A 26,075-nucleotide genomic window follows, 5' to 3' on the forward strand; every position below is an offset into this window, starting at 1 on the left:
TATTTAAAGGCAGGCGAACTTCATCAAAAAATGAATTAATCCGGCATACTATCTACATTTCTCACGACTGACAGAACGTCGAAATCGACCAATTCCGTGCTCTGCTCCTTCATATAACTTTATCGGTTTTCGATGAACATCGTAGTTCTTATTTACTCGTAAGAGCCTGTGCTCACGGGCTTATTATTAATAGCCGCTTCCTTTAAAGCAGATAAATTAGCTAAATTCCATTTTTTAAAAGAAATGTAGTCGTACAACAAAGTATACAAAAGAAAAAGAAAAAAAGAAAAGGAATAAAATGTAAAATGAAAAGAAGCTAAAAAAGAAGCGATGAAAAAGAAAATAAAACGAAAAAGAACGTAGCTGTGAAAGAAAATACAAGTGTATACTTCGAACTACGATCATATAAACAGTTCTCGACACTTATATACTGGAGCCTAGAGAAAACCATTCGACGATTGAGTCGTGAAAAATCAACATGAAACTTCCTGTGATGGGGACAAGATTTAATGACCGGAAAACGTTTCTCAAGTGTTCTCAAATAAGGCGCTTCAATTAATTTTTTAGGTTTTGTCGTGCAGTGCAACTTTATGTCTGTACTTGCAAGCCGAACTACAACTGAACTTTATTATCTAATCTACATTTTTTTGAACAACATTTTTCTATATCGCAATGTGAAATAGTATATGTTTACTTCAAATAGATTGCAAAATGTTATATGTGAAATATAGTTTAGTTCATATTCTTTATCTTCAGTGGTAAGGACGACGAAGATGGCATTAAATGCAAAATTTTAACAAATCGATTTCAGCGCTATAACTAACGGCCGATTTATAAAGCACATTTCTCAACATTAAAAGCCGTACCTCCACTACGAAAGTTTCCAGCCTGTGTATGCAATCGTGCTTTCGGTATACATACATAATAGACCCTATACTCTATGCTATAGGGTATACTTGTTTACATGACCGGGAATTATTGTATTTACTTTTAAGTTTATATTAATTCAAGCAATATTTACATTCATAAAAATGGTAAGCACTATACTTTTTATAAAATAGCTATTAATCACATTTTTAGACTGCGTAATTATCAAACCGAAAAAAGAAATTTTCCCCTTAAGTAATGTTACGGGTAAAAAGAAAATAAATTATAGTAAATAATGATTTTTAAATAAGAAATTGCTAAATTACATACATTTTCCTGTATAGGATGTACAAAGGCATTCTGTACATACTCTTGTATTTCGATCTTTAAAGAGAACACATGATATGTTTTTATTAAATCAAGGTACTTTACCACCTGTGGACCCTAACTTGTAAGTATATTTTGTATTTATCATATAAATGAACATTAGAAAATGATAAAAATAATGTTTTATAGACAAAAAATGAAAAAATCTGTAAAAGCAAAAGACTCTTATGGTCCTGTGCTGGAACGTGTCAAAACTAACAATATAATGAAAATACAAAATGAAAATGAAAATACAGATCCTCCTCCACCAGGCGGTATTTATAAATATATATGTATTTCTTATATCATAATAATATTTATATATGTTATTGATTTAATAACAATGATATTGTTTGCAGATGAATCTTTTGGAGGAAATAATAATGTTGCAGTTGTTCCTTATAATGCTATACAAAACAACAATATGGTAGTAACAACGCAAACAAATTCAGGGGGAAATTCAGTTAATATGTCATTAATCATACCACAGAAGAAGACACCATCTATGGCAAAACCTAAGTGGCATGCACCATGGAAATTATATAGAGTTATTAGTGGTCATCTTGGTTGGGTAAGGTGTTGTGCTGTTGAACCAGGAAATGAATGGTTTGCAACAGGATCTGCAGATAGAGTGATTAAAGTAAGGTTATTGTTTCATTTAATATCTGTATTAAATTATATAATATATTGCGATGTCATTTTATACAGTTTTATAAACTGATTTTGGTCATAAATTTTGTAGATCTTAGTAGTCTTTATTTTAATTATATTATTACATACTACTTTTAAAAATTTCAGATATGGGATCTTGCAACTGGTAAATTGAAAGTTTCTTTGACTGGTCATATAAGCAGTGTTCGTGGACTTGCATTTTCTCAAAGACATCCATATTTATTTTCTTGTGGAGAAGATCGGCAAGTAAAGTGTTGGGATCTTGAGTACAACAAGGTTACAACATAGTTTTAATTATATATACTATTACTTTATGTACTCAATAATTAATATTCATTAGTTCATATTTTACAATTTCTACTGTTTTCACAGGTTATAAGACATTATCATGGACATTTATCAGCTGTATATTCCATGGCATTACATCCTAGTATTGATGTATTAGTAACTGCAGGTAGAGATTCTACTGCAAGAGTATGGGATATGCGAACCAAAGCAAATGTACATACACTTGTTGGTCACACTAACACAGTTGCTAGTGTAATTTGTCAAACAGCTGAACCACAGGTATCAAAACCAACTAATTCATCAAATAATTTGATATATATATTTAAAAAAATATTTAACTATATATAGTTTTACTTCTTTTTTTTACTAGATTGTCACTGGAAGTCACGATTGCACTATACGATTATGGGATTTAGCTGCTGGAAGATCTAGAGCTACTTTAACAAATCATAAGAAAAGTATAAGAGCTGTGACTTTTCATCCATCACTGTATGTGTACTGTATTTCTTTAGATTATTTAGATTTAAATTCCTTTACCTAATTTATATTGTTCATTAGATATATGTTCGCATCAGCATCTCCAGATAATATTAAGCAATGGAAATGTCCAGAAGGAAAATTCATTCAGAATTTATCTGGCCATAATGCAATAGTTAATTGTTTAGCTGTTAATGCTGATGGAGTATTAGTTTCTGGAGCAGATAATGGTACTATGCATCTTTGGGACTGGAGAACAGGGTAAATATAATATTTCGTATAAAGATTGTATTTTTTCAACTGATTTTCAGCATTATTTACGATATCTATAAGTATATATTTCAAGGTATAATTTTCAACGTTTACAAGCACCCGTTCAACCGGGCTCAATGGATAGTGAAGCTGGAGTATTTAGTATTACATTTGACATGTCTGGTACTCGCATGATTACAACAGAAGCAGATAAAACAATCAAAGTATATAAAGAAGATGATACTGCTGTAAGAAAGCTATCTTTTAAATGTTAATTATGTCAATAATTTCGATAAAAAGACATAATTATTGTATTATTTATTATTATTATTATTTTTAGACTGAAGAAACGCATCCTGTAAATTGGAGACCAGATATAATAAAGCGGAGAAAATATTAAGCAAATCTTGAAGCTATCATAGCCTGAACTGTCACTATTCATACAGTGCTATTACAGTTAGCACTGATACATTTAACACTGATTCGGCTAACACTGTATGAAGCTTCCGGGAAAGAGCTGTGTCAAAAAGGAAAAGAATTCCAACGTTTCGTCAACATTACAGTTGACTCTATCAAGATGTTGCTAATACTAATGTGTTTCTGAAAAAACGCTCCTACATCTAGTTCTGAATGTTCCGAAAAGGCGATCAGCATAACAACATTTTTAATTGGTCAGCTGATCAATAAAAGACTGGATATCTTCGTCACATCCTGATCATCTTTCCGGAACAATCAGAACTAAAGATAGACAAGAAACTAAAGAAACACAAAAAAATGTTTTTCCAGACATACACCAGCATCAGTGCGACTCTTTCCCAGAAGCCTCAGTGTTAGTGGAAGCAGTATTAGATGTATCAATGCTAAGTATAACAGTGTGAATAGTAAAATATTAAGCGTTTTTATATGTATAATATATATTATTAATTTTAAGTTTTTCGTAAATTATAATTTGTAACAAAAATCAGATTGGCAGAATATATTGATGTTTTATAATTCTTCATCCAAGTTAAATTCTTCTTTAATAAAGTTTCCTACTTTCACACGTATTGGTTTTATAAATCCTTTCATGCGTCAATAAATATTCGAAATATCTTTTTCTGTTGACTTTCTTTAGCTTTATTTTCTATAATCTAACCCTAACCCATCTCAATTCCGTATCATTTCTGCGAACTTCGCCCGTAACATATGTAAATAAAGGCACTTTTATAAACATATTCGTGATAACTATATTAAAATGTTCTTCTGTTATAAGCTCCATTTTTTCGAGGCATCACATGCGATACATTTTGATAATCTTCGGTAGATTATCAAATTAGTAATTATGGCATCAAAGTAACATGTGAAATACCCAAAAATGCCCAGTTTTACATAGTTTTAACTGTTGAACCAATAGATGCTACACTTTAGAACTTATATTTTCTATCTTTGTATTTTACATGTTGAAAATTACAAGATTGCAAAAAACGTCAGTAATTGTTTGTCCCCTATAGTAAAGTATAGCCCATTTTTTATTTGATATTTGTTTTCATTATGCAATAATTTAATCAAAATATTTTATAATCACATAAAAAATTGAATACATTATACAAATTAAACTTACATAGTATTCAAAATCGAAAATAAGCTTAAGATATTTATTCGAATTTTTGTGTTATTATCCATTTATTATCATCACAGTGAAAATAATACAAATGTGGCAATCTAGTATCTCAAAAATTTAACTTTGTTTTAAATATTATAAATAAATATTCTATACAATGTATAGTAAGCAATGATTATCTATTGCGTCTTAATTAACAGGAATAAATAATAGTATAAATAGTTTTTCATATTGATGAAATATGATACATTACTAACAAATTTTTCTTATTATACAGTATACAGTATTTCATAAAATTCTGTAGATAATAATAATAATAATAAGTTACCATAATTATAATTTTTATTATAAAAAGAACTATTTACACATATTAGGAATTCATACTATATTAAAACATAAAATGTTCCAAAATATAAACCAAATAGGAAACATTGTGGAAACTGTTACATTATATAACCAATTCCCATAAATCATCGAATCCATGATACTAAAAACAAATGCTTGCTTTGTAGCACGATATCCTCGAAATAAAATTGAGGGGAGGGAATCAGAAAGAAAATACATGTATGTGTAACACATTATGAATAAACTTGCAATCATAAATGGATGTAGAAAAACCCACATAAAAGAAAGCATTTTGCGTGATCTGCAACATAATTTTATTATAAATTTTAATAATTCTAAATAATATTCCAGTTTTTCTTTAAAAATGTTTTACAATGCAAAAGAATAAGAAACAATAATTTGTAATTAATAATTTTTTGTATTTAGGAAAAACAATTTGTAAATTAATAAGTTATGTGATATAATATTTCAAATATTTTAATATAAATCAAATTGGACAATATGTTTTATTTTATATTTTGAAAAATATGATCTAAAAGAAATTTAATCTTCAAAATGTACTTACTTGGTGAGATTTTGTTTTGGTGTTATTGGTAGAACAAATACAAAAGGTACATAAATTACAGCAATCAGAAGTGCTAAAGAAAAATTATGCATTGCTATGCACATTAATACAGTACCCAACTCTACTAGTGCAATCACACAAACTAAAGCTGCATTTTTATATTTCATTTGTCTAGAAGTAACAATAATTAATTTAAGTATAACTTATTATGGCATCAGTTAATGAATTAACATGAGAAGTTACCTTCTAGAATAAAATGGCCACATTAATGTTAAGATAGTTATTACAACAAAACCGAAATATATAGAGTCTTCTGTATGAGAATTTACTTTTTTACCAAAATAAGTAAGTGGGAATGGGGATATTGCAATTACAACACCACAAATATGGCTCCATAATATTTCTGACATAATAACGCCAATGTCAAATCCATCATCCTATAAAAAAAGTATACGTTATAAGTATATAATACTTGTTATAATTGCAGAAAATATATCAATTTATGGCTTAAGCAAATATTCTATATTTATCAATAATAAATATTAAATTTTCAGCTAATTATTTATTAGTTAAACATGTAAAAAGAAAGTTGAAAAAACAAACCTCTGACTGTTTAATAACGGTGTTTTTCTTATCTTCTACAGAAGTGGATACTTGAAGCCTTTGCCAAATAGAAAATGCTTTTACAAATATCCCAGCAATAATTAAGACTAAAGATCTTATATAAAGCCCTAAAATATTTTTTCAATGATAATTATTTATATTTCATTACTAAATATATAAAGACTAACTCTGTATATAATTATATATCGCAATGCATTTTTTATTTTCTGTTTGTAAATTTTTTAATAACAACATCAAAACATTGGTTTTCACTCACCAATAGAAATATAAGTATTTGTTGATGGAAGCAGATAAAAAAAATAAGATTGATGAAAACGTTCTAATAAATTATTTAACGATCGTACTATACTTTCTACAATACGACCAATGTGATAAAAATTTCCATTAGAATTTTGTTGACCAGGCTTTTCAAAACCTTCTAAAGTAATCGCTTCAATACCGAACCTATAACAATATTCATTAAAGAAAAATTATTAAATGATGAGAAAACCATAATAATTAAAATACAATAATTCTTATTGAAAAGTAAAACAATCAGTATTTCTCACAAGAGAATTTATAAATCTGACCAACCAAATAAGACATAAAACAGGATGGTTTTTGTTTATACATTAATTAATACTATGCATATTAACATTATTAATTTCAGTAATGTTACTTTAATCTGTTATTACAAACGTTTTGAAAAATATGCTAGATAGAAAAAAGATACTTTTAGATTTGTAAATGAAATCATATATACATATATATGTATTATGAATAACAAATTAACAATAAATTTTTCATGATTTTTTATAGTTATTAGATACCTATGGAAAAGTCCATGATTTCCTGTTGGAATTCCAGTAGCTTGACTTGTAATCATCATCAGAAGTGTATTGAAATGATACCACCAATAGTTAAACTTATTTTTATATTTAACATCAAAACGTCTTTGAAATGATTGTCGAATTCCTTCCTTGGCTATCATATTTTGTGCCAAATTAAAAAGATCTAAATTGGGTAATCGACCATTTAATCCTTCTACCTAGAGAAAAAGGAAACTTTATATGATTCTAGACAAAATGATATTTTTACGAATTTCCTTTAAAGTATGTACAATTTAAGAATAATAATATTTGTCAAATAAATAATAATTACTGCATAAATTGAAACATTTTGGATATTTTCAAGTATTATAAACATTCATTCATTTTTTCATTTCATTTATATTAATACAGCTGAAATGAAAATTTTAATTTTGTTTAACAAGCAGATGAATGAGAGACGATAAATTTATTCAATGAAATTGACTCTTAATCTTTTTTGCTTTAAAATAAAATACAACATAAATTACTTAAATATTTTTGTACATAAGTTTACACATATTGTTAATGTTCAAGTCTTACAGAATAAAAAAGGATTATTAGGTAATTAAAATTAAATAAAAATGTATAATAATAATTCTACTCTAGAATTTTAGTTAATTAAAATTTAATAAAACAAACATACTTTAACATCAATAGATGTAATCTTCATTGAATGTAATTCCAAATTAATAGCAGTTTGAATGGAGCCAGCACGACCAGGAAGATCTCCAGATACAAGTATACCTTCGTTACCACTAGTAACTCCATGATATGCATCCAACCACGCTTGTATTCCTAATTGTTCATGTTCTGTTATTAGGAATACAATATCCTTTGCCCAGTATTTTTGCTCTATAAATCAAGTTTTTAATATATTATTAATAAAATAAAAGTATATAACTAAGTAAATACAAGTAATTATATTATATAAGAAATAAACATAATCCTTATATAGAATTACATTTTTATCTTTACACATATTTACTTTAAAACTTCCATTTATTTTCATGTTCTTGTATGATATTTATATACTTCAAAATTATTATCCAAGCCTATTTGTACATAACACAAAGACACTTCTCATTTTTTTATAAGACAATACTATCAGAATTATTAAAAAACAATTTAATTATATTTTTTGTAAATACTTACTTCTACAAAATTTAGCAAATGCAAGAAGAAGAGCAATAGAAGGTGCAGTATCCAAATAAATACTGTTAATTGGTCTAAAAGGGACGCTAACTACAATTGCTTCTGTACTAGCTGCTCTTGGAGCTCTCATAATCCCATATATATTTTGGCCTGTAAACTATAAATGTACCAATCTTTATATTTTTACAAAATACCTTCTATATCTTTCAAAATTTTGTCTTTCTTTGATGATGGTATAACTCACTTAATAATTAATTTAAAGAAATATCTGAGAAACTACCTAATAAAAATAAATGATATATCTTTTCATTTACCTGTTGCTCTTGAAAAGGATATACTAATGTGAAATTATGTGTAAAAACATCCAAATGAAGCTGGTTTAATTTAGCAGTTAACCAAGCGTATGGCATTATATCGGGATATCGTTTCATTTCATGGATTAAGTGTATATAATATTGTTTTGCTGTTTGCGCCAAGTTACTTTCTTTTGTAACCAATCCTGGCAATAAAGCATTTTCAGAGAAATAGGTATCTACATGTTTAAAAAATACACATATTTAGGACATTTATATGTTAATATTATTATATGTATATATGTTAGATTGATATTATGTATAGTATTCAAAAACATTGAATAATGTATGGATGATGCAACAAATACTATTACTACTTTGAATTGGAATAATTAATTTACATATAATATAATTCATTAAAATGAATAGTTCTATCTACCAGAAAAAAACAAAAATAACAGTTTGTTTAAAGTCAGACCTTTATTTTACTTCTTTATATAATATATTCTGTATTTTTAGCTTTTTTTTATTTAAATGCAAAAATCTTCAGGTAAAAATAAAAAATAATTAAAAAAATATTCTACTTATATTTATATTATATATAACTTACATATATTCTATACTTTATAATATGCTGAAATGCTAAAATATAATCTGTGTTCTATATTGCATATCTTTGTAAGTAAATTGCAGATTTTTATGCACATTCATATTCTTTACAATATAATTAAAAAGGTAGATTCTCAATAGGGAATTGTTTTATCTACTCAATATTATAAAAGACATGATACTTTGGGTATTTATATATTTTTTCATTTTATGTGCAATCTTGTACTTTTAAATTTCCTATAAATATATAAAAATCTGCAGTCCATTTACAACTTTAACAGATGACATAAAATGCTGAATATTGACATGTTTTTTCTTATTTTAATCAGTATTATATACCTTAAAAATATTTGATCCATTATACAAAACACATTGTATAAATAATATTATAAAATACATGTATTATGTCATTCTGATAATAAACTAAAATAATCTATATATAAATACTTTTTTATTTAGGTAGCAAATATACATAATAAAAATAATATTGATATTTATAATATTAATTACTTATGTTAATATTTTCTATTAGATTATTTTTATAACATAACCTAATTTTTCTAATCTTGATAATACAATTTCATACTTACTATCGTTGAATATGGGTAAGGCAAGAAGTAATATCCAAACAATGCCGCTAATGTATAAGAAGAAACAAAGTGGTCGTTCTCGTTTCAATAAAAATTTTATTATTTTTCCAGATCCTACCGTAGGATCCGTTAATAACCCCATTGTCATTTGTACCTGGTTCTATTCATTTATGCTGTATTCGAGAGAATCTCTGGTTGCATATATCCATGTTAAACTTAATTACTATCTTACTACTTACTTTATAAACTCTATCATATTATAGTTATGCTATTAAAAATATATATGTATATATATATACAATATCTTAGATATAATTAGTTTTATTTAGTTTTAATTAGAATGAATATTTTGAAATTAATACTTAAATTCGTACATTTGTTTAAAAAATTTTAATTGGTTTTTTTAAAAATTTAATATACATTACTAATCTATATTGCAGAAAAAATGTAAAGTTATGATACTTAACATTTCAAAAATATAAATTTAACTTCTTTTTAACAAATCACATATAAATTAAATTTTTACTAATGAAATCAATGAGTGTTCTATTTTAATATTATGACATGTAGTATTAGTATTACTATATAATAGCATCATAGTAAAATGAAATACGAACATTAATGACGAAAAACATTAAAAAATTACATAATAGATATGAATAAATGCATAAATATATAAAGTAAATTTTTAATAAGCATATTAGTTTAACTTAAGTTATAATACATAAAATAATTTTGTGATTTACTTAATCCTTACCTTTTTATAAAATAGATATATACTAATCCAAGATTTTTTAAATAAATAATAATGACATTTAGAAAATAGTTAAAAAAATATATTGCAGAAAGATTTAATATTATTTTATGTTTGTGATAATATTTTGTATTTGAATAAATGTAAACATAAATAGTTTTTAAAAATTATTCTGAGTATTGCATAATATTGTTGAAATATGTAGATATGTTTTTCATGATTATAGTTCCATAGCATTTATAAATATTAATACATAAGATTGTACAGAATCTTATATTTTAAAATCAATTAATACTGCAATGTATATATGTAATAATAATAGATATACATTATATATTGCAATTTTTATTCTATTGCATAAGTATTGTTATAGAAAAATTTTTTTCATATTAAATTATTTCAGTAAATGTTTGAATAATTTAATTTGATCATACTTAAATAATAAATATTTAATATTTTTAAGATATTTATAATTTCTACAAAAATAATATTCATTTGACATAGAATATACATTTATTATAAGAATTTAGTATGTAACAAATACATTTTTATACCTTACAATGAATACTTATGTATGAAGACAATTTTAATAAAATTTAAATATTTTTAAAATAGCAAAAGAAAAAAGAAAAATATATATATAATATAATATATATATATATATACTTATACTTTTATACAGATTTGTTAGAATTATATGGTTCTTTTTAAATAATAATCTTTGGTTTCATTTTATGTATTATGAAAAAGAATGAAACTAGGACAGAATTCCATTAAGAATAGTAAAAGTATGTTACACTAGAAAAAGCTCACTGTATATACAATATCATTCATATTTAAATATTAATAAAAGACCGTAATAGTCCCTAAAATTCTTTGCAAAGAAGCACATTGCTACATATTGTTAGATTCTGATGTTATTATTGGAAAGTTTTGTGTATCTATAAGTAAATCTTCATTTATATTTGCTTTTTCTTCTGGTTCAAATTCATCTACATCCTCTTCATCAGTTATTATTTGGGGACCAGTAGATTTATATTGGAATGCAGAATGTGATAAATCAACTTCAACAGGGAATAACATTGCAGAGGATAATAAATCTCGTGTATTAGAATAATATTTTGCTAAACCAGCTGCAAATTTTTGCAATTGCCATACCACATCCTGAACATGTTTATTGTCTAATAATTCGAGTTTTACAAGTACATCTGATCTAAGTTTACCAAATTTTGCACGAGCTTCTTGTCGACATCTTAAGATTAGACGATATTCATAATTGCCTGTTTCCACTCGATAAAAAGGTTCTTGTATTGATGCGTAACTTTGTTCCTCATCATCCATTTCTTTTATTTTCAAGCAATAAGAAAGATATTCAAATTTTGCATCAGCATATTTGCTTATGGTTAATCGAGTATCTGGAATGGCTTTGTGAAGATATGTGCCTAAATCATTTAATATAGGTTTCAAATTTTTTAAAATTGTTATTCCATATTTTTCCATTTGTCTATGTTGTTCACCAAATTGTCTGAAAGCTTCACTAGCTCGTGGTTGTGGCTCTCTTACTCCTATCGCAGCAAAGGCATCACCAAATACTAAAATATGCAATATAATGATACTTAAAATATTAAAACAAAATATTATTGTAATATTTGTATATATATATATATAATCTCAAAATTAAATAATTTTCGACACAGTTAAATTTAAAAGTGATTTTTGGAATTTGATAATTTATTTAAAAATGTATAACAATACCTTTGTATATTTGTATTAAATCAAAAAAACTATGTAAAGTAGCATTAGCATGGGAAACTAAACCTCTATACAAATTTTCTGTGTGCTGCAATGCCATTAAACGTTGTACAAGTGCATCGTTACAAAGAATGGCACGTGATAATCCAAGTGCATCTGCTGTTGCACTTCCCATTCCTTCAATTAATCTATGTTTTACCTAAAATTAATTTGACGATTAAAATAATGTAATCATTTACAATAAATATATAAGTTTAGACAATAAATACCTTTTTCAAAGCTATATCAAGAGTACGACCTTGTTTAGGATCGGCATGTAATTTATTATAATTAATACTGACTTGAGAATCACAAGATTGTATCATTTTTGCAACTTCTACTTTTGTCTTTCCTTTAACTGATACTCCATTTACTGCTACAAGTTCATCTCCTGATTGTAAAGTACCATCTATAGCTGCAGGTGAATAGTCAAAAATTTGTACAATATACAAGCAGGGGCATAATGGTGCTCCACCTCCAATACTTATGCCAATAAGATTACTGCTATCTTTTTGTATTACAATATTGCCAGAAGTTATGGTCATACCCCTGTACAAATTAATGAAACAAAAGAATACATGAATATATTGTTTCACATAAAATACTTGTACAATACTTATTTGATACAATTTACTTCCATACTCATATTCTTAGCATGAAATAAGTTATAAACATATTTATTATAATAACAACAATAATAATAAATTAATAATACTTTTTATATAAATGCATATAAATATAAAGTATGCTGTACATTAACATAAAACTATCTATTAGATTATTGTTTATAATATTTTTTAACAGCTAATAATGTGCATAAATAGATACAAAATTATTTTAAAAGCTTAGAGGTATGACATTTCATAAAATAAAGCTTAATATATAAATAAGAAAGAATAAAACCATTTAAATACAAATCTGTATCAAATAACTGGTCAAAAAGAATCCTTACCTGAATGTTCTGATAATAATTAAATGTTTAGAAATATTAAACTAAAAAATACTGAATTATGTTATTAATTTTTATGAAACACTATAAACAAATTAAGTACCAATTAATATATTAAAATATAACTTTAGCATTAAACACATTATTATCAAAACTTACGTATTATTGGGTAGATGATGAAGAGACTGATCTTGACTGACCAGTTCTACATCTGGTCTACGTTCCATAATGATTAAAAGAAACAGAAAATATACAGTTTGTAACATCTCTTAAATGTATTACAGTAAATGTTAGTAAAAGAAATTTAAATGAAAGACAAGATAGTAGAACATAAAAATGCATACATGCGATCTTCCATTGTAGTAAATTGATGCAATTGTACGCTAGCTGATGGCACGGTGGTTAATGAAACAAAACTTTCTTTAGATTCATCGACAATATTTGTTACAGTTATATTATTTGTAGATAGTACTGTTTGATCCACTAGACTATTCCACCGTACCGTGGTATACAAACATGCATTTTACAAGAAAAAGGAAGCATATGTAAATTGAAATGTAACACATATCAATAAATAAATAATCAATTGTATGAAACCAACATCTTATCTTCTTCGAAGAAGAAATCATCATAATCCATGCTTGCAATCTGTAATGTTAATAAAGATTAAGTTAGTGTTCAACATTTTGATTTTTTAGATGTAATGTTAGTTATAATTAGATAAAATATTTTATTGATATACATTAAAATCCTTGTATTTTTAATTTAATTTGTGATAAACTGTAACAGAATAAACGCGTAACATTAAAAACAAATACTAATCCTAATACCTTTATGAACTACTTATATCAAAGAAACAAGTCAATATGACACATGTAAACTTTACTTCTCAGTTCCAAGGAATAAATATAATCGATTCTTTGTTACTGTGTGTTGCATCGTTGTCATGTACATGTATGTAGAGATGTGCATACAGATTCAAATAATTGAAAACAAATTAAATTTATTTTTCTTTTGTAAATAATTACTTTAGAAACATTTATTAAAAACATAAACATAAAAGTAAGTACGTTTTACTGCTGGTTACTTTACGCGTGATTTTATTGGTATTTTTATTGGTATAAATTTTCTAGTAATTATAAGCAAGATCATATAAACAGATCTCGACATTTGCTAGAGAAAACTGTCCGAAAATTGAGTCGTGAGAAATCAACATGGAAGACAACGAAGTTCTAGTTCTTTAGACATAGAAATGTACAGAGTGTCTCTGCTTGGTGTTTCTGTATGTGAATCACGAGACCTGATTATATGATCTTGATCCCCGTTACACAGTTCCCTTTTTGGGAATGACCATTCACGATTACGTAAATAGATCTCAACACTCATATACAAAAAAAAAGCACCGAAGCGACTCAATTTTCAGATGGTTTTCCCTAGCAAACTTCGAGAATCGAGCATGTTATGTGAGGTACAGGTGATACAATACATAATACTATCTCGATCGACGTAACAATGAATTCCACTTTCAAAAATGTTTGCACTGATAAATAAATGTATGTGTTTTCCTTACTATATTTTGCATGCAAATTTTATTAATTCTCTAAAAATCTATGTATTTCAATAAGTAATTAGGAAAATATAATTTTTAGTACAAAATTTCCAACTTACATGCGTTACTTTTAACATTTTAACAAATATGTACATCGTTTTGCATATATTATTATACATTACATATATTAAAGGTTATTTTAACGAATTCTTGATATCATATGATGCCACGTCCCTTATGTTACTTCTTTTGTTCGTCTGTTCCATGAGTTGTATATGTGGCGCGACGCGAATAAGTATCCAGATAGCCAAATCTGTTTTAGCAGATTCTGTTGGAAACCTCTTACCAGCTTCGAGTTTGACTATTTTATTTCTTTAATGAGGTCAGTGGGATGTTTTCTTTTTAGTCTTCTTTCTATGAGATTTGTGACAATGAGCTTGGGCTCGAAGTGACACAACTAGTCGCTAAACGTTGGCGAGGTCACGGGATGAACGTTTTTCTTCTAACCTATTCTTTTGATAAGATGATTGCCAGATGTCGATACATCTTCACAATATATTTCCAGCTAGCCTAAGGACCCGATATAAATCTTAGGATTTATTTAGCTAAGTTTCTTTAAACGGACAAATAGTCTTTATCCTAACAGTCCGTAAATCTGTCACCTACTACGGGAAGATACGGGAGATCTGCTTTCTTCACGTACGACGCTTTCCGCTAGTAACTCTCTCTCAAGGGCGGTTAGCATCCTTCTTCTCTAGCAACCACCAATATAGAAATTAACCAATTAACAGCAACGTCCATTTCCCTCACTTTCCGAACGAAGGCTTTCCTCGACGAATCCGATGATCTCGTGCCCTGAGACACACCCCATCATAGCTTTCTGCAGCATCATTGTGACGGAAAGTCATTCTCTCGTGCGATCTCATCAGCGAATTACACAGCGTCTTTACTATCAGTGAATGCTCTACGTTTTAACAAAGAGTTAGTTGTATAATACTTGTACTGTGGACAAGTAAGTTGAGTGCGACCTAGACTTTTGAAGAAAGTACATTTACTACCCTGTTTTTTTTTTTTTTTTTTTTGCGTTTATTTTACAATCAGTTCTCGTGATGTATTGTTTCGTTGGTGACGTACCAAGGTGCATCTATTAGAGATCTTAAGGTTTTCGATTGGAATCGTTGAAGAATTTCTATGTTGGAATTACTTGCTGTTCCCCATAATTGGATTCCATAGGTTCAAACAGGTTTTTATATGGCCTTGTATAATGTAATTTTATTTTGCGTGTTTAAGTTGGAACGTCGGCCAATGAGCCAGTAGAATTTTTTAAATTTTGATTTGGGTTGTTTGACTTTATCTAAGATATGTTGTTTCCATGTCAATCTTCTGTCCAGAGTCATGCTCAGATATCTGACTGACTCTTTATCTGGAATAGGTATATTGTTTATCGTCACCTGTGGGCTAGTTTGTTTTCGTAACGTGAAAGTTATGTGGCTAGATTTCTTTTCGTTGACTTTGAAGCGCCATTTGTGGAACCACTCTTCCATAGAGTCGAGACCTCGCTGGAGAGTAGAGGAGGCAATTGTCGGGTCTGAGAGCGAGGCTAATGAGGCTGTATCGTCAGCAAATGTCGCTGTGGTTATATCTGTCGAAGTTGGTAAGTCTGCAGTGTAGATGTTGAATAGCAGGGTCCGAGGACACCGCCTTGGGGTATGCCAACTTCTATTGGAAATGTTGAGGTTATAGCGTCTAAGTGTTTTACCATGAATTGTCTATTGGTTAGGTAGGATTTTAGGATGGAGTAGTAGGTGTGTGGTAGGGTTTTCTTTAGTTTGAATAAAAGTCGAATGTCTAGAAATACCCCAGTGCAATATTTTTTCTTTTCTAAGCCTTGGGTGATTTTGTGAGTTAAACGATGAATTTGCTTTATCGTAGAATGTTGCTTTCGGAAACCGAATTGGTGATCTAGCAGTGTTTTTAGATTCTCTAAGAGTGGAAGGAGTCGTATCATTAGCGTCTTCTCGAATAGTTTGGATAAGGTGGGTAGAAGACTAATTAGGCGATAAGAGCTGGTTTCATGTATTGGTTTTCCAGGTTTGGGAATGAGAGTAATCAATGATATTTTCCAGGACTTGGGATAGTATTGAACGCGGAGAATTGCATTAAAAACTGTTAAGGTTATTTGATGTATGTGGAATCAAAGAAACGCGTGGGTAAATTGTAAGGTATTGTAAGTACATATATATTGTGAATATTAAAGTACAAAGTGTGGAATTCAATGTAAGCTGGTCCAGATCCGCACACTAGCAATGTTACCCTGAGACTAAAAGAACCCTGAAGCCAACGTCGGATATGTACCGCTTATGGTCTGTCATCAACGCATTCTTTTGTCTATGCGCTATCGATAGCCTCAACACTTGAGAAAACCGAAAACCAGATGTAGAGTTTTCTTAGAAGTGGCGATCATTTCAACAAAAACGTTCAACGACACTTCCTGGCACGAGGTGTTCAATGACACTTTCTAGGATGAGGTATTCAACGACACTTCCTGGGCCAAGGTATTTCACGACACTTCCAGGATCCAGGCGTTCCACGACACTTCCTGGGCCGAGATGTTTAACGACACTTTCAAAAGCGAGATGATCTACGACACTTCCTGGGTCGTGAACTTCAACTGGAAATCTTTCGGCAACGACGAGGACGACGGCGATCTAGACTACGAGGGAGACAACGTATCCTCAACGCAATGGCCCTTCGGCTGCATCATCAAGTTCACTTTGGTGATGACGGCATCATCCGAACGGCCACAGTTTATACGGCAACGAGCATCTTGGATGGAGGTGCCAAGCGACTCGTCACACTACCGAGCCAACCCGATCCAGTGGAATACGGATAACCAGCAAGAAATTGGATGAGAGATCCAATTAATTTTACCTTCACCCTTGATTGGTACCCTCTCAACGGGGGGAGAATGTTACGTACTGACTGACTCTGTCCAAAAACCAGGCTCCATGCCGCGGGCAAGATGGCAGCCAGATGTCTACACATCCTTGCTGCGTACTCTCAATGGCCTTCAGAACCCACCATAAATATTTGCATTTTCATAGTTAAGGTCCCTTAGACCAAACAAGTATCTTTTATTTCAAGTGTTGCTTACATTTATTGTTTACTACGGGAAGATACGGGAAAGTTGTTAGTTTTTCTCACGTTCGGTATCTTCTGCTAGCAACTTTCTATCGAGGGCGGCTAATACCCTTCCTAGTCCACCAACCTTCTTATTATCCAATCAGAAACAATGTTTACTGCCCTCACTTTCCTAACCAAAAATGTCATCAACAAATCCGATGGCCCCATGTGCTAGACACACCCATCACTATCTTTCCTCTGACACAGCATCGTCACTAAACTTCACTTATTCTCCATCGTTAGAATAGTCATCATGTATGTAACGGGTCTCTACCCTTAAAATCAATCACTTACTTAACTTGTATCTACGCATCAGCGTAACTATCCTCTTTTACAAAGTTGTTGGAATAAACTTTATTTTATAAGTGATGTCAATAAAATTAAGGCATTTTACTTATTGCTGATGCACCAATAAGAGCTTTCATATTGAACCATCGAATCAATACTTCCAACCGGCCTTGTTCTAAGTACAAAGTCTCTGGAGAGATGACCGTCCGATTATGATATGTTTCGGCTACCAATTTGCTTTCAGATTAGGTTTGCAGAATCTGCTTGATTTCTGGCGCCAATCTGTTACTCGATTCTGTTAACAGACTTGACCTACAACAGCCAAGCCTAGTGCAAAAACATGGGTATGGATTTGTAAGCAGATTCTGTCAACGTCTGCTGCCAATCTGTATGCAAATGGTTATCAGCGTACTGAAAATAGAATTTTGAAAAACTTGGAAAAAGCAAAATATGTCTCCATTATAACAAACATTTGAACAAATTTAAATATACAATTCTTTTTAACGATAACAGTTCATTATTTTGTTAAAAATAAATTACACTCATATGTGTTAGTCACTGATGTTTTAAGGCAAAGCCATATATCCGGTTCGACCATTCGCGGAAAGACGCGATCGCGAGGAAGCGCGTCAACGGGAGTCGTAAATTCCCATTACGACTATATAATCGACGCCATGAAATGATCGATCCCCTATTTTGTTTAGGATAATAGGGGTGGTTGAATTAATTATAACACTGGATTAACAGGTTACAATATACACTTTATTCCAACAAGTTTGTAGATATAGACAGTTACGCACGGTGCGTATAGATATAAGTTAAATAGGTGACTGATCTAAGAGTGGAAACCCGGTCAAGAAATGTTGACTATTCTAAAGATGGAAAATCAGTCTAGAGATGATGACTGATCTGACGATGGTAAACCAGCGAAGTTCGATGACGATGCTGTCGTAAAGGAAAACTCTTGCTGGGTGTTGGTCGCCCCACCACTGGTTGCTTGCGCGTGGAAATCCCAGGAAAAATGGGGAAACCGACGTTTTCCCATTTTTTACCTGATGGAACAATAACCATAAGGAACGTCTCAACTTAAATATATTTTATAACGATTAAGGGCCCTAACGGTAAAATACAAATGCTTAGTTTTATTACAGTTCCTTAGGATTATTGCGATCCTAGTTTGCACTGCTAGTGGCCGCCTCGTCCCAGGGATGGATCCCGAGTTACGCACAGAGTGACCGAACACCATACGAGTGACATATCTATTAATCAATAAGTTTTTAGAGTTTGGTATTTATTGATTCACTCAGATTAGATTTGTATATTCTATATTTCGCCACCAAGTAAAAACATGTGAACACACCGGATGCACTGGGATAATTAACACGTGGCCGACACCTAAGACAAAAAAGCGTCGTTAGAAGCGAAGTTAGTACCAATTTAGCATGTAGGAACCATTTTTTTTTTTTTTTTTTTATCGTGGAGAAATCCTCATGGACACTCGGCGCTGCGTAGCAACGACCGTGTAGTGTCGGACTCTTACCGACTAAAACCCCACGGTGGTCATCCCGACGTTCAGAGGTGCACCCGGGGTCTCTTGCGAATCACTACCGAGTGCAACTTCGTCGTCTATCTCCCTGCCGTTGTAGTTGTCTAGGGAGGCGTCCCGGCTTGAGTTGGAAAGCTAGGGGGAACCACTCCCCCTAGCGCCACGTCCCCTAGTCTGACGCACCCGGGACAGCGACGGTGGCGCCGCGCCCCTGCGTCGTACGGAGCCTCTGCGATGTTGATGCGACGATCTACTGGGATCGGCTCTTCTCTCCCGGTCTCTTCCTGCCCGCTCCTTTCTCTGCATAACCTCCTCGCAGTAGGTGCGGACAGCGTTAAACTCCTGGGGCCCTCGGAGCATGGCCTCAACGACCACTTCCGGAGCCAACCTCTCGCCGATGTCGAGCTGCAGGACGCGCCGCGGTTCCGCCCACGCTGGACAAAACTCCAGCGCGTGCTGCGCCGTGTCCTCCTCTTCCCCGCAGTGGTGACAGATAGACGTCACCTCCCGCCCGATCTTCAGCAGGTACTCACCGAAGACCCCGTGTCCGGTGAGCATCTGTGTCGTCCTGAAGGTGAGCGGAACCCCGCCTTGATCTCTCCAAGCCTCCCAATTGGGAAGCACGGCGCGGACGGCTCGGTGTGGCCGCCTGGCGTCCTCCATCAGCTGGGAGCGCCACCGCTCCCAGATCTCCAGCTTTGCCTCTTCTCGGACGTTCGAGGCCGAGAGGTCGTCCAAGTATGTAGGAACCAGGGATCATACTAACCCACTATTTCCTCAACAATATTGTATTTAAGATGTATTTTGATGGAGTAGCAAATATTGGACAAAACTGTTGCAATTTGTAACAGATAATGGCGTAAATGTAAAAGAAGCTGTACGGAGCCTAGGTTTCTTGCACTCTACAGGGTGACGCAGGCGTTCACGGGACACGGGTGCTTCGATGAGTATCTGCACCGAATCGGGAAAAAAGCGACCGCGTGTTGCCACCACTGCGATGCAGGTGTGGACTCGGCGCAGCACACGCTGGAACATTGTCCGGCGTGGGCGGCGCCGCGCCACTCTCTCACCGTGCAAATAGGATACGACCTCTCGCCGCCGGCGATTCTTGAGGCATTGCTGACGAGTTAGAGGGGCAGGAAGTCTGTAGCCTCCTTCTGCGAGCTAGTTATGCTGCGGAAGGAGGTAGCGGAACGGTTGAGGGAGCGGGATTCCCATACCGAGATAATCGGCCGACGAGGGCGCTGCGGCGCCCGTGGACGCGCCTACACGGGGCGCGCTAGAACCACCGCGACATCCGATGGCGGTTAAAATTTAGGTGCTAAACTTTCCAGCACCCGGGGGCCACCAAGCAGTCTGGTTGGGAATCCGGACGGCCCCCGGGGATGGGACGCAATGTGACATGGCAGCACACCGCGCCATTTGCGGACAGGTTATTGTGTGCGGAGGGGCCGAGCCATCGTGGAGGTTTTAGTCGGTTGGAGTCCGACACTACCACGCCGCTCTTCCCCCTAGAAGCGGCGGGTGTCCGTGCGGATTTCCTTCACGAAAAAAAAAAAAAAAAAAAAAAAAAAGAAAAGGTTACTTGCACTCGGTCGTGCATTGTCGGGTTCCACAGGAATCAGTTTTAGGGTCGCTCTTCTGGGATCTGACCTACGATACGATGCTCCGGAAGCCGATGGCCCCGGACACGGAACTAACGCATTATGATGATGACACGGGGCGTGGTCGCCACAATTAGAGCGTTAGAGCTAGAGTTGGGACTGTGTCCCCCGAGAAGACTACAACCCTGTGGATCTACACCAAGGACCATCACGGAACACCTTCAGCCAGGTATAACCTACGGTTGGAGGAGGCGGAAGTCGAGATGGGAACCCAGGTTAAGTAACTGGGCCTCACCATTAGACAGACCTATGGTGTATAGTAAAAAATATTATTGAGATATTCGAGGGCATACACAAGTAAAGAACTTTTTGTGTGCTAATAGTGCGTACACGATTTATGCCATACCGGAAAAGCGAAGCGATTTTTTAAAAAGCTATTTTCTATCCGTGGCTTTCATTAGTTTAGCATGTATGTATTTTTTCGTTCAAGTTTCATTACCTGTTTTAATAGTATCCACGAAGATACTGAGAACAATAGTCAACAACCCATGGTGTGCCAGAAACGAGGATATACGCAAAGACTTAAAAATATCAACGGTCAAAGAAGAAATCGGCAGGTACGCAAAAAAATACAAGGAAAGAATGGCAACACATCCAATCCAGCTGGCTGCTGAAGCGAGCAAAACTCTCAAAGAAAGAAGACTAAAAAGAAAACATCCCACTGACCTCATTAAAGAAATAAAATAGTCAAACTCGAAGCTGGTAAGAGGTTTCCAACAGAATCTGCTAAAACAGATTTGGCTATCTGGATACTTATTCGCGTCGCGCCACATATACAACTCATGGAACAGACGAACAAAAGAAGTAACATAAGGGACGTGGCATCATATGATATCAAGAATTCGTTAAAATAACCTTTAATATATGTAATGTATAATAATATATGCAAAACGATGTACATATTTGTTAAAATGTTAAAAGTAACGCATGTAAGTTGGAAATTTTGTACTAAAAATTATATTTTCCTAATTACTTATTGAAATACATAGATTTTTAGAGAATTAATAAAATTTGCATGCAAAATATAGTAAGGAAAACACATACATTTATTTATCAGTGCAAACATTTTTGAAAGTGGAATTCATTGTTACGTCGATCGAGATAGTATTATGTATTGTATCACCTGTACCTCACATAACATGCTCGATTCTCGAAGTTTGCTAGGGAAAACCATCTGAAAATTGAGTCGCTTCGGTGCTTTTTTTTGTATATGAGTGTTGAGATCTATTTACGTAATCGTGAATGGTCATTCCCAAAAAGGGAACTGTGTAACGGGGATCAAGATCATATAATCAGGTCTCGTGATTCACATACAGAAACACCAAGCAGAGACACTCTGTACATTTCTATGTCTAAAGAACTAGAACTTCGTTGTCTTCCATGTTGATTTCTCACGACTCAATTTTCGGACAGTTTTCTCTAGCAAATGTCGAGATCTGTTTATATGATCTTGCTTATAATTACTAGAAAATTTATACCAATAAAAATACCAATAAAATCACGCGTAAAGTAACCAGCAGTAAAACGTACTTACTTTTATGTTTATGTTTTTAATAAATGTTTCTAAAGTAATTATTTACAAAAGAAAAATAAATTTAATTTGTTTTCAATTATTTGAATCTGTATGCACATCTCTACATACATGTACATGACAACGATGCAACACACAGTAACAAAGAATCGATTATATTTATTCCTTGGAACTGAGAAGTAAAGTTTACATGTGTCATATTGACTTGTTTCTTTGATATAAGTAGTTCATAAAGGTATTAGGATTAGTATTTGTTTTTAATGTTACGCGTTTATTCTGTTACAGTTTATCACAAATTAAATTAAAAATACAAGGATTTTAATGTATATCAATAAAATATTTTATCTAATTATAACTAACATTACATCTAAAAAATCAAAATGTTGAACACTAACTTAATCTTTATTAACATTACAGATTGCAAGCATGGATTATGATGATTTCTTCTTCGAAGAAGATAAGATGTTGGTTTCATACAATTGATTATTTATTTATTGATATGTGTTACATTTCAATTTACATATGCTTCCTTTTTCTTGTAAAATGCATGTTTGTATACCACGGTACGGTGGAATAGTCTAGTGGATCAAACAGTACTATCTACAAATAATATAACTGTAACAAATATTGTCGATGAATCTAAAGAAAGTTTTGTTTCATTAACCACCGTGCCATCAGCTAGCGTACAATTGCATCAATTTACTACAATGGAAGATCGCATGTATGCATTTTTATGTTCTACTATCTTGTCTTTCATTTAAATTTCTTTTACTAACATTTACTGTAATACATTTAAGAGATGTTACAAACTGTATATTTTCTGTTTCTTTTAATCATTATGGAACGTAGACCAGATGTAGAACTGGTCAGTCAAGATCAGTCTCTTCATCATCTACCCAATAATACGTAAGTTTTGATAATAATGTGTTTAATGCTAAAGTTATATTTTAATATATTAATTGGTACTTAATTTGTTTATAGTGTTTCATAAAAATTAATAACATAATTCAGTATTTTTTAGTTTAATATTTCTAAACATTTAATTATTATCAGAACATTCAGGTAAGGATTCTTTTTGACCAGTTATTTGATACAGATTTGTATTTAAATGGTTTTATTCTTTCTTATTTATATATTAAGCTTTATTTTATGAAATGTCATACCTCTAAGCTTTTAAAATAATTTTGTATCTATTTATGCACATTATTAGCTGTTAAAAAATATTATAAACAATAATCTAATAGATAGTTTTATGTTAATGTACAGCATACTTTATATTTATATGCATTTATATAAAAAGTATTATTAATTTATTATTATTGTTGTTATTATAATAAATATGTTTATAACTTATTTCATGCTAAGAATATGAGTATGGAAGTAAATTGTATCAAATAAGTATTGTACAAGTATTTTATGTGAAACAATATATTGATGTATTCTTTTGTTTCATTAATTTGTACAGGGGTATGACCATAACTTCTGGCAATATTGTAATACAAAAAGATAGCAGTAATCTTATTGGCATAAGTATTGGAGGTGGAGCACCATTATGCCCCTGCTTGTATATTGTACAAATTTTTGACTATTCACCTGCAGCTATAGATGGTACTTTACAATCAGGAGATGAACTTGTAGCAGTAAATGGAGTATCAGTTAAAGGAAAGACAAAAGTAGAAGTTGCAAAAATGATACAATCTTGTGATTCTCAAGTCAGTATTAATTATAATAAATTACATGCCGATCCTAAACAAGGTCGTACTCTTGATATAGCTTTGAAAAAGGTATTTATTGTCTAAACTTATATATTTATTGTAAATGATTACATTATTTTAATCGTCAAATTAATTTTAGGTAAAACATAGATTAATTGAAGGAATGGGAAGTGCAACAGCAGATGCACTTGGATTATCACGTGCCATTCTTTGTAACGATGCACTTGTACAACGTTTAATGGCATTGCAGCACACAGAAAATTTGTATAGAGGTTTAGTTTCCCATGCTAATGCTACTTTACATAGTTTTTTTGATTTAATACAAATATACAAAGGTATTGTTATACATTTTTAAATAAATTATCAAATTCCAAAAATCACTTTTAAATTTAACTGTGTCGAAAATTATTTAATTTTGAGATTATATATATATATACAAATATTACAATAATATTTTGTTTTAATATTTTAAGTATCATTATATTGCATATTTTAGTATTTGGTGATGCCTTTGCTGCGATAGGAGTAAGAGAGCCACAACCACGAGCTAGTGAAGCTTTCAGACAATTTGGTGAACAACATAGACAAATGGAAAAATATGGAATAACAATTTTAAAAAATTTGAAACCTATATTAAATGATTTAGGCACATATCTTCACAAAGCCATTCCAGATACTCGATTAACCATAAGCAAATATGCTGATGCAAAATTTGAATATCTTTCTTATTGCTTGAAAATAAAAGAAATGGATGATGAGGAACAAAGTTACGAAGAACCTTTTTATCGAGTGGAAACAGGCAATTATGAATATCGTCTAATCTTAAGATGTCGACAAGAAGCTCGTGCAAAATTTGGTAAACTTAGATCAGATGTACTTGTAAAACTCGAATTATTAGACAATAAACATGTTCAGGATGTGGTATGGCAATTGCAAAAATTTGCAGCTGGTTTAGCAAAATATTATTCTAATACACGAGATTTATTATCCTCTGCAATGTTATTTCCTGTTGAAGTTGATTTATCACATTCTGCATTCCAATATAAATCTACTGGTCCTCAAATAATAACTGATGAAGAGGATATAGATGAATTTGAACCAGAAGAAAAAGCAAATATAAATGAAGATTTACTTATAGATACACAAAACTTTCCAATAATAACATCAGAATCTAACAATATGTAGCAATGTGCTTCTTGTTTGCAAAGAATTTTAGGGACTATTACGATCTTTTATTAATATTTAAATATGAATGATATTGTATATACAGTGAGCTTTTTCTAGTGTAACATACTTTTTCTATTCTTAATGGAATTCTGTCCTAGTTTCATTCTTTTTCATAATACATAAAATGAAACCAAAGATTATTATTTAAAAAGAACCATATAATTCTAACAAATCTGTATAAAAGAAATATATATATATATTTTTGCTTTTTTTTTGTTTCTTTTGCTATTTTAAAAATATTTAAATTTTATTAAAATTGGCTTCATACATAAGTATTCATTGTAAAATATAAAAATGTATTTGTTACATTCTAAATTCTTATAATAAATG

The 26,075-nt window shown here is 31.4% G+C and overlaps 4 protein-coding genes across 14 annotated transcripts; 2 read left to right on the forward strand and 2 right to left on the reverse strand.

Annotated features, from left to right (window-relative positions):
- The first annotated feature begins 299 nt into the window (after positions 1–299).
- LOC139986350 (pleiotropic regulator 1-like) lies at positions 300–3,922 on the forward strand. Of its 2 annotated transcripts, XM_072001608.1 has the most exons (11): positions 300–682; positions 757–1,034; positions 1,212–1,318; positions 1,384–1,526; positions 1,593–1,873; positions 2,032–2,181; positions 2,278–2,472; positions 2,564–2,682; positions 2,752–2,931; positions 3,017–3,170; positions 3,263–3,922. In XM_072001608.1, the coding sequence occupies exons 2-11, from the start codon at positions 1,032–1,034 to the stop codon at positions 3,320–3,322; spliced, it is 1,392 nt and encodes a 463-aa protein (XP_071857709.1). In that variant the 5' UTR covers positions 300–682; positions 757–1,031; the 3' UTR covers positions 3,323–3,922. The 2 variants fall into 2 exon arrangements, with proteins under 2 accessions (XP_071857709.1, XP_071857710.1); XM_072001609.1 differs by lacking the exon at positions 300–682 and having other exon boundaries at positions 739–1,034; positions 1,384–1,508.
- Positions 3,923–4,694: 772 nt separating this feature from the next.
- Positions 4,695–9,798, reverse strand: LOC139986116 (glycosylphosphatidylinositol anchor attachment 1 protein-like). Its single transcript, XM_072001174.1, has 10 exons — positions 9,549–9,798; positions 8,371–8,588; positions 8,057–8,213; positions 7,548–7,756; positions 6,866–7,083; positions 6,313–6,500; positions 6,036–6,163; positions 5,676–5,869; positions 5,433–5,603; positions 4,695–5,168 (listed from the first exon to the last, which is right to left on the reverse strand). The coding sequence occupies exons 1-10, from the start codon at positions 9,694–9,696 to the stop codon at positions 4,901–4,903; spliced, it is 1,899 nt and encodes a 632-aa protein (XP_071857275.1). The 5' UTR covers positions 9,697–9,798; the 3' UTR covers positions 4,695–4,900.
- Positions 9,799–10,972: 1,174 nt separating this feature from the next.
- Positions 10,973–14,070, reverse strand: LOC139986117 (PRKCA-binding protein-like). Of its 5 annotated transcripts, XM_072001175.1 has the most exons (7): positions 13,873–14,070; positions 13,644–13,690; positions 13,387–13,530; positions 13,202–13,258; positions 12,324–12,642; positions 12,058–12,253; positions 10,973–11,894 (listed from the first exon to the last, which is right to left on the reverse strand). In XM_072001175.1, exons 2-7 carry the CDS (start codon positions 13,679–13,681, stop codon positions 11,197–11,199), a joined length of 1,452 nt encoding a protein of 483 aa, XP_071857276.1. In that variant the 5' UTR covers positions 13,682–13,690; positions 13,873–14,070; the 3' UTR covers positions 10,973–11,196. The 5 variants fall into 5 exon arrangements, with proteins under 5 accessions (XP_071857276.1, XP_071857278.1, XP_071857280.1 ...); XM_072001177.1 differs by having other exon boundaries at positions 13,202–13,310; positions 13,387–13,690; XM_072001176.1 differs by lacking the exon at positions 13,202–13,258 and having other exon boundaries at positions 10,974–11,894.
- Positions 14,071–22,841: 8,771 nt separating this feature from the next.
- On the forward strand, positions 22,842–25,938 carry LOC139986154 (PRKCA-binding protein-like). 6 transcript variants are annotated; one of them, XM_072001246.1, is made up of 7 exons: positions 22,842–23,038; positions 23,221–23,267; positions 23,381–23,524; positions 23,653–23,709; positions 24,269–24,587; positions 24,658–24,853; positions 25,015–25,938. In XM_072001246.1, exons 2-7 carry the CDS (start codon positions 23,230–23,232, stop codon positions 25,701–25,703), a joined length of 1,443 nt encoding a protein of 480 aa, XP_071857347.1. In that variant the 5' UTR covers positions 22,842–23,038; positions 23,221–23,229; the 3' UTR covers positions 25,704–25,938. The 6 variants fall into 6 exon arrangements, with proteins under 6 accessions (XP_071857347.1, XP_071857349.1, XP_071857348.1 ...); XM_072001248.1 differs by having other exon boundaries at positions 23,221–23,524; positions 23,601–23,709; XM_072001247.1 differs by lacking the exon at positions 23,653–23,709.
- Positions 25,939–26,075: the final 137 nt, after the last annotated feature.

Source organism: Bombus fervidus, chromosome 4 (genome assembly GCF_041682495.2).
Source record: "Bombus fervidus isolate BK054 chromosome 4, iyBomFerv1, whole genome shotgun sequence".
Lineage (NCBI taxonomy): Eukaryota > Metazoa > Arthropoda > Insecta > Hymenoptera > Apidae > Bombus > Bombus fervidus.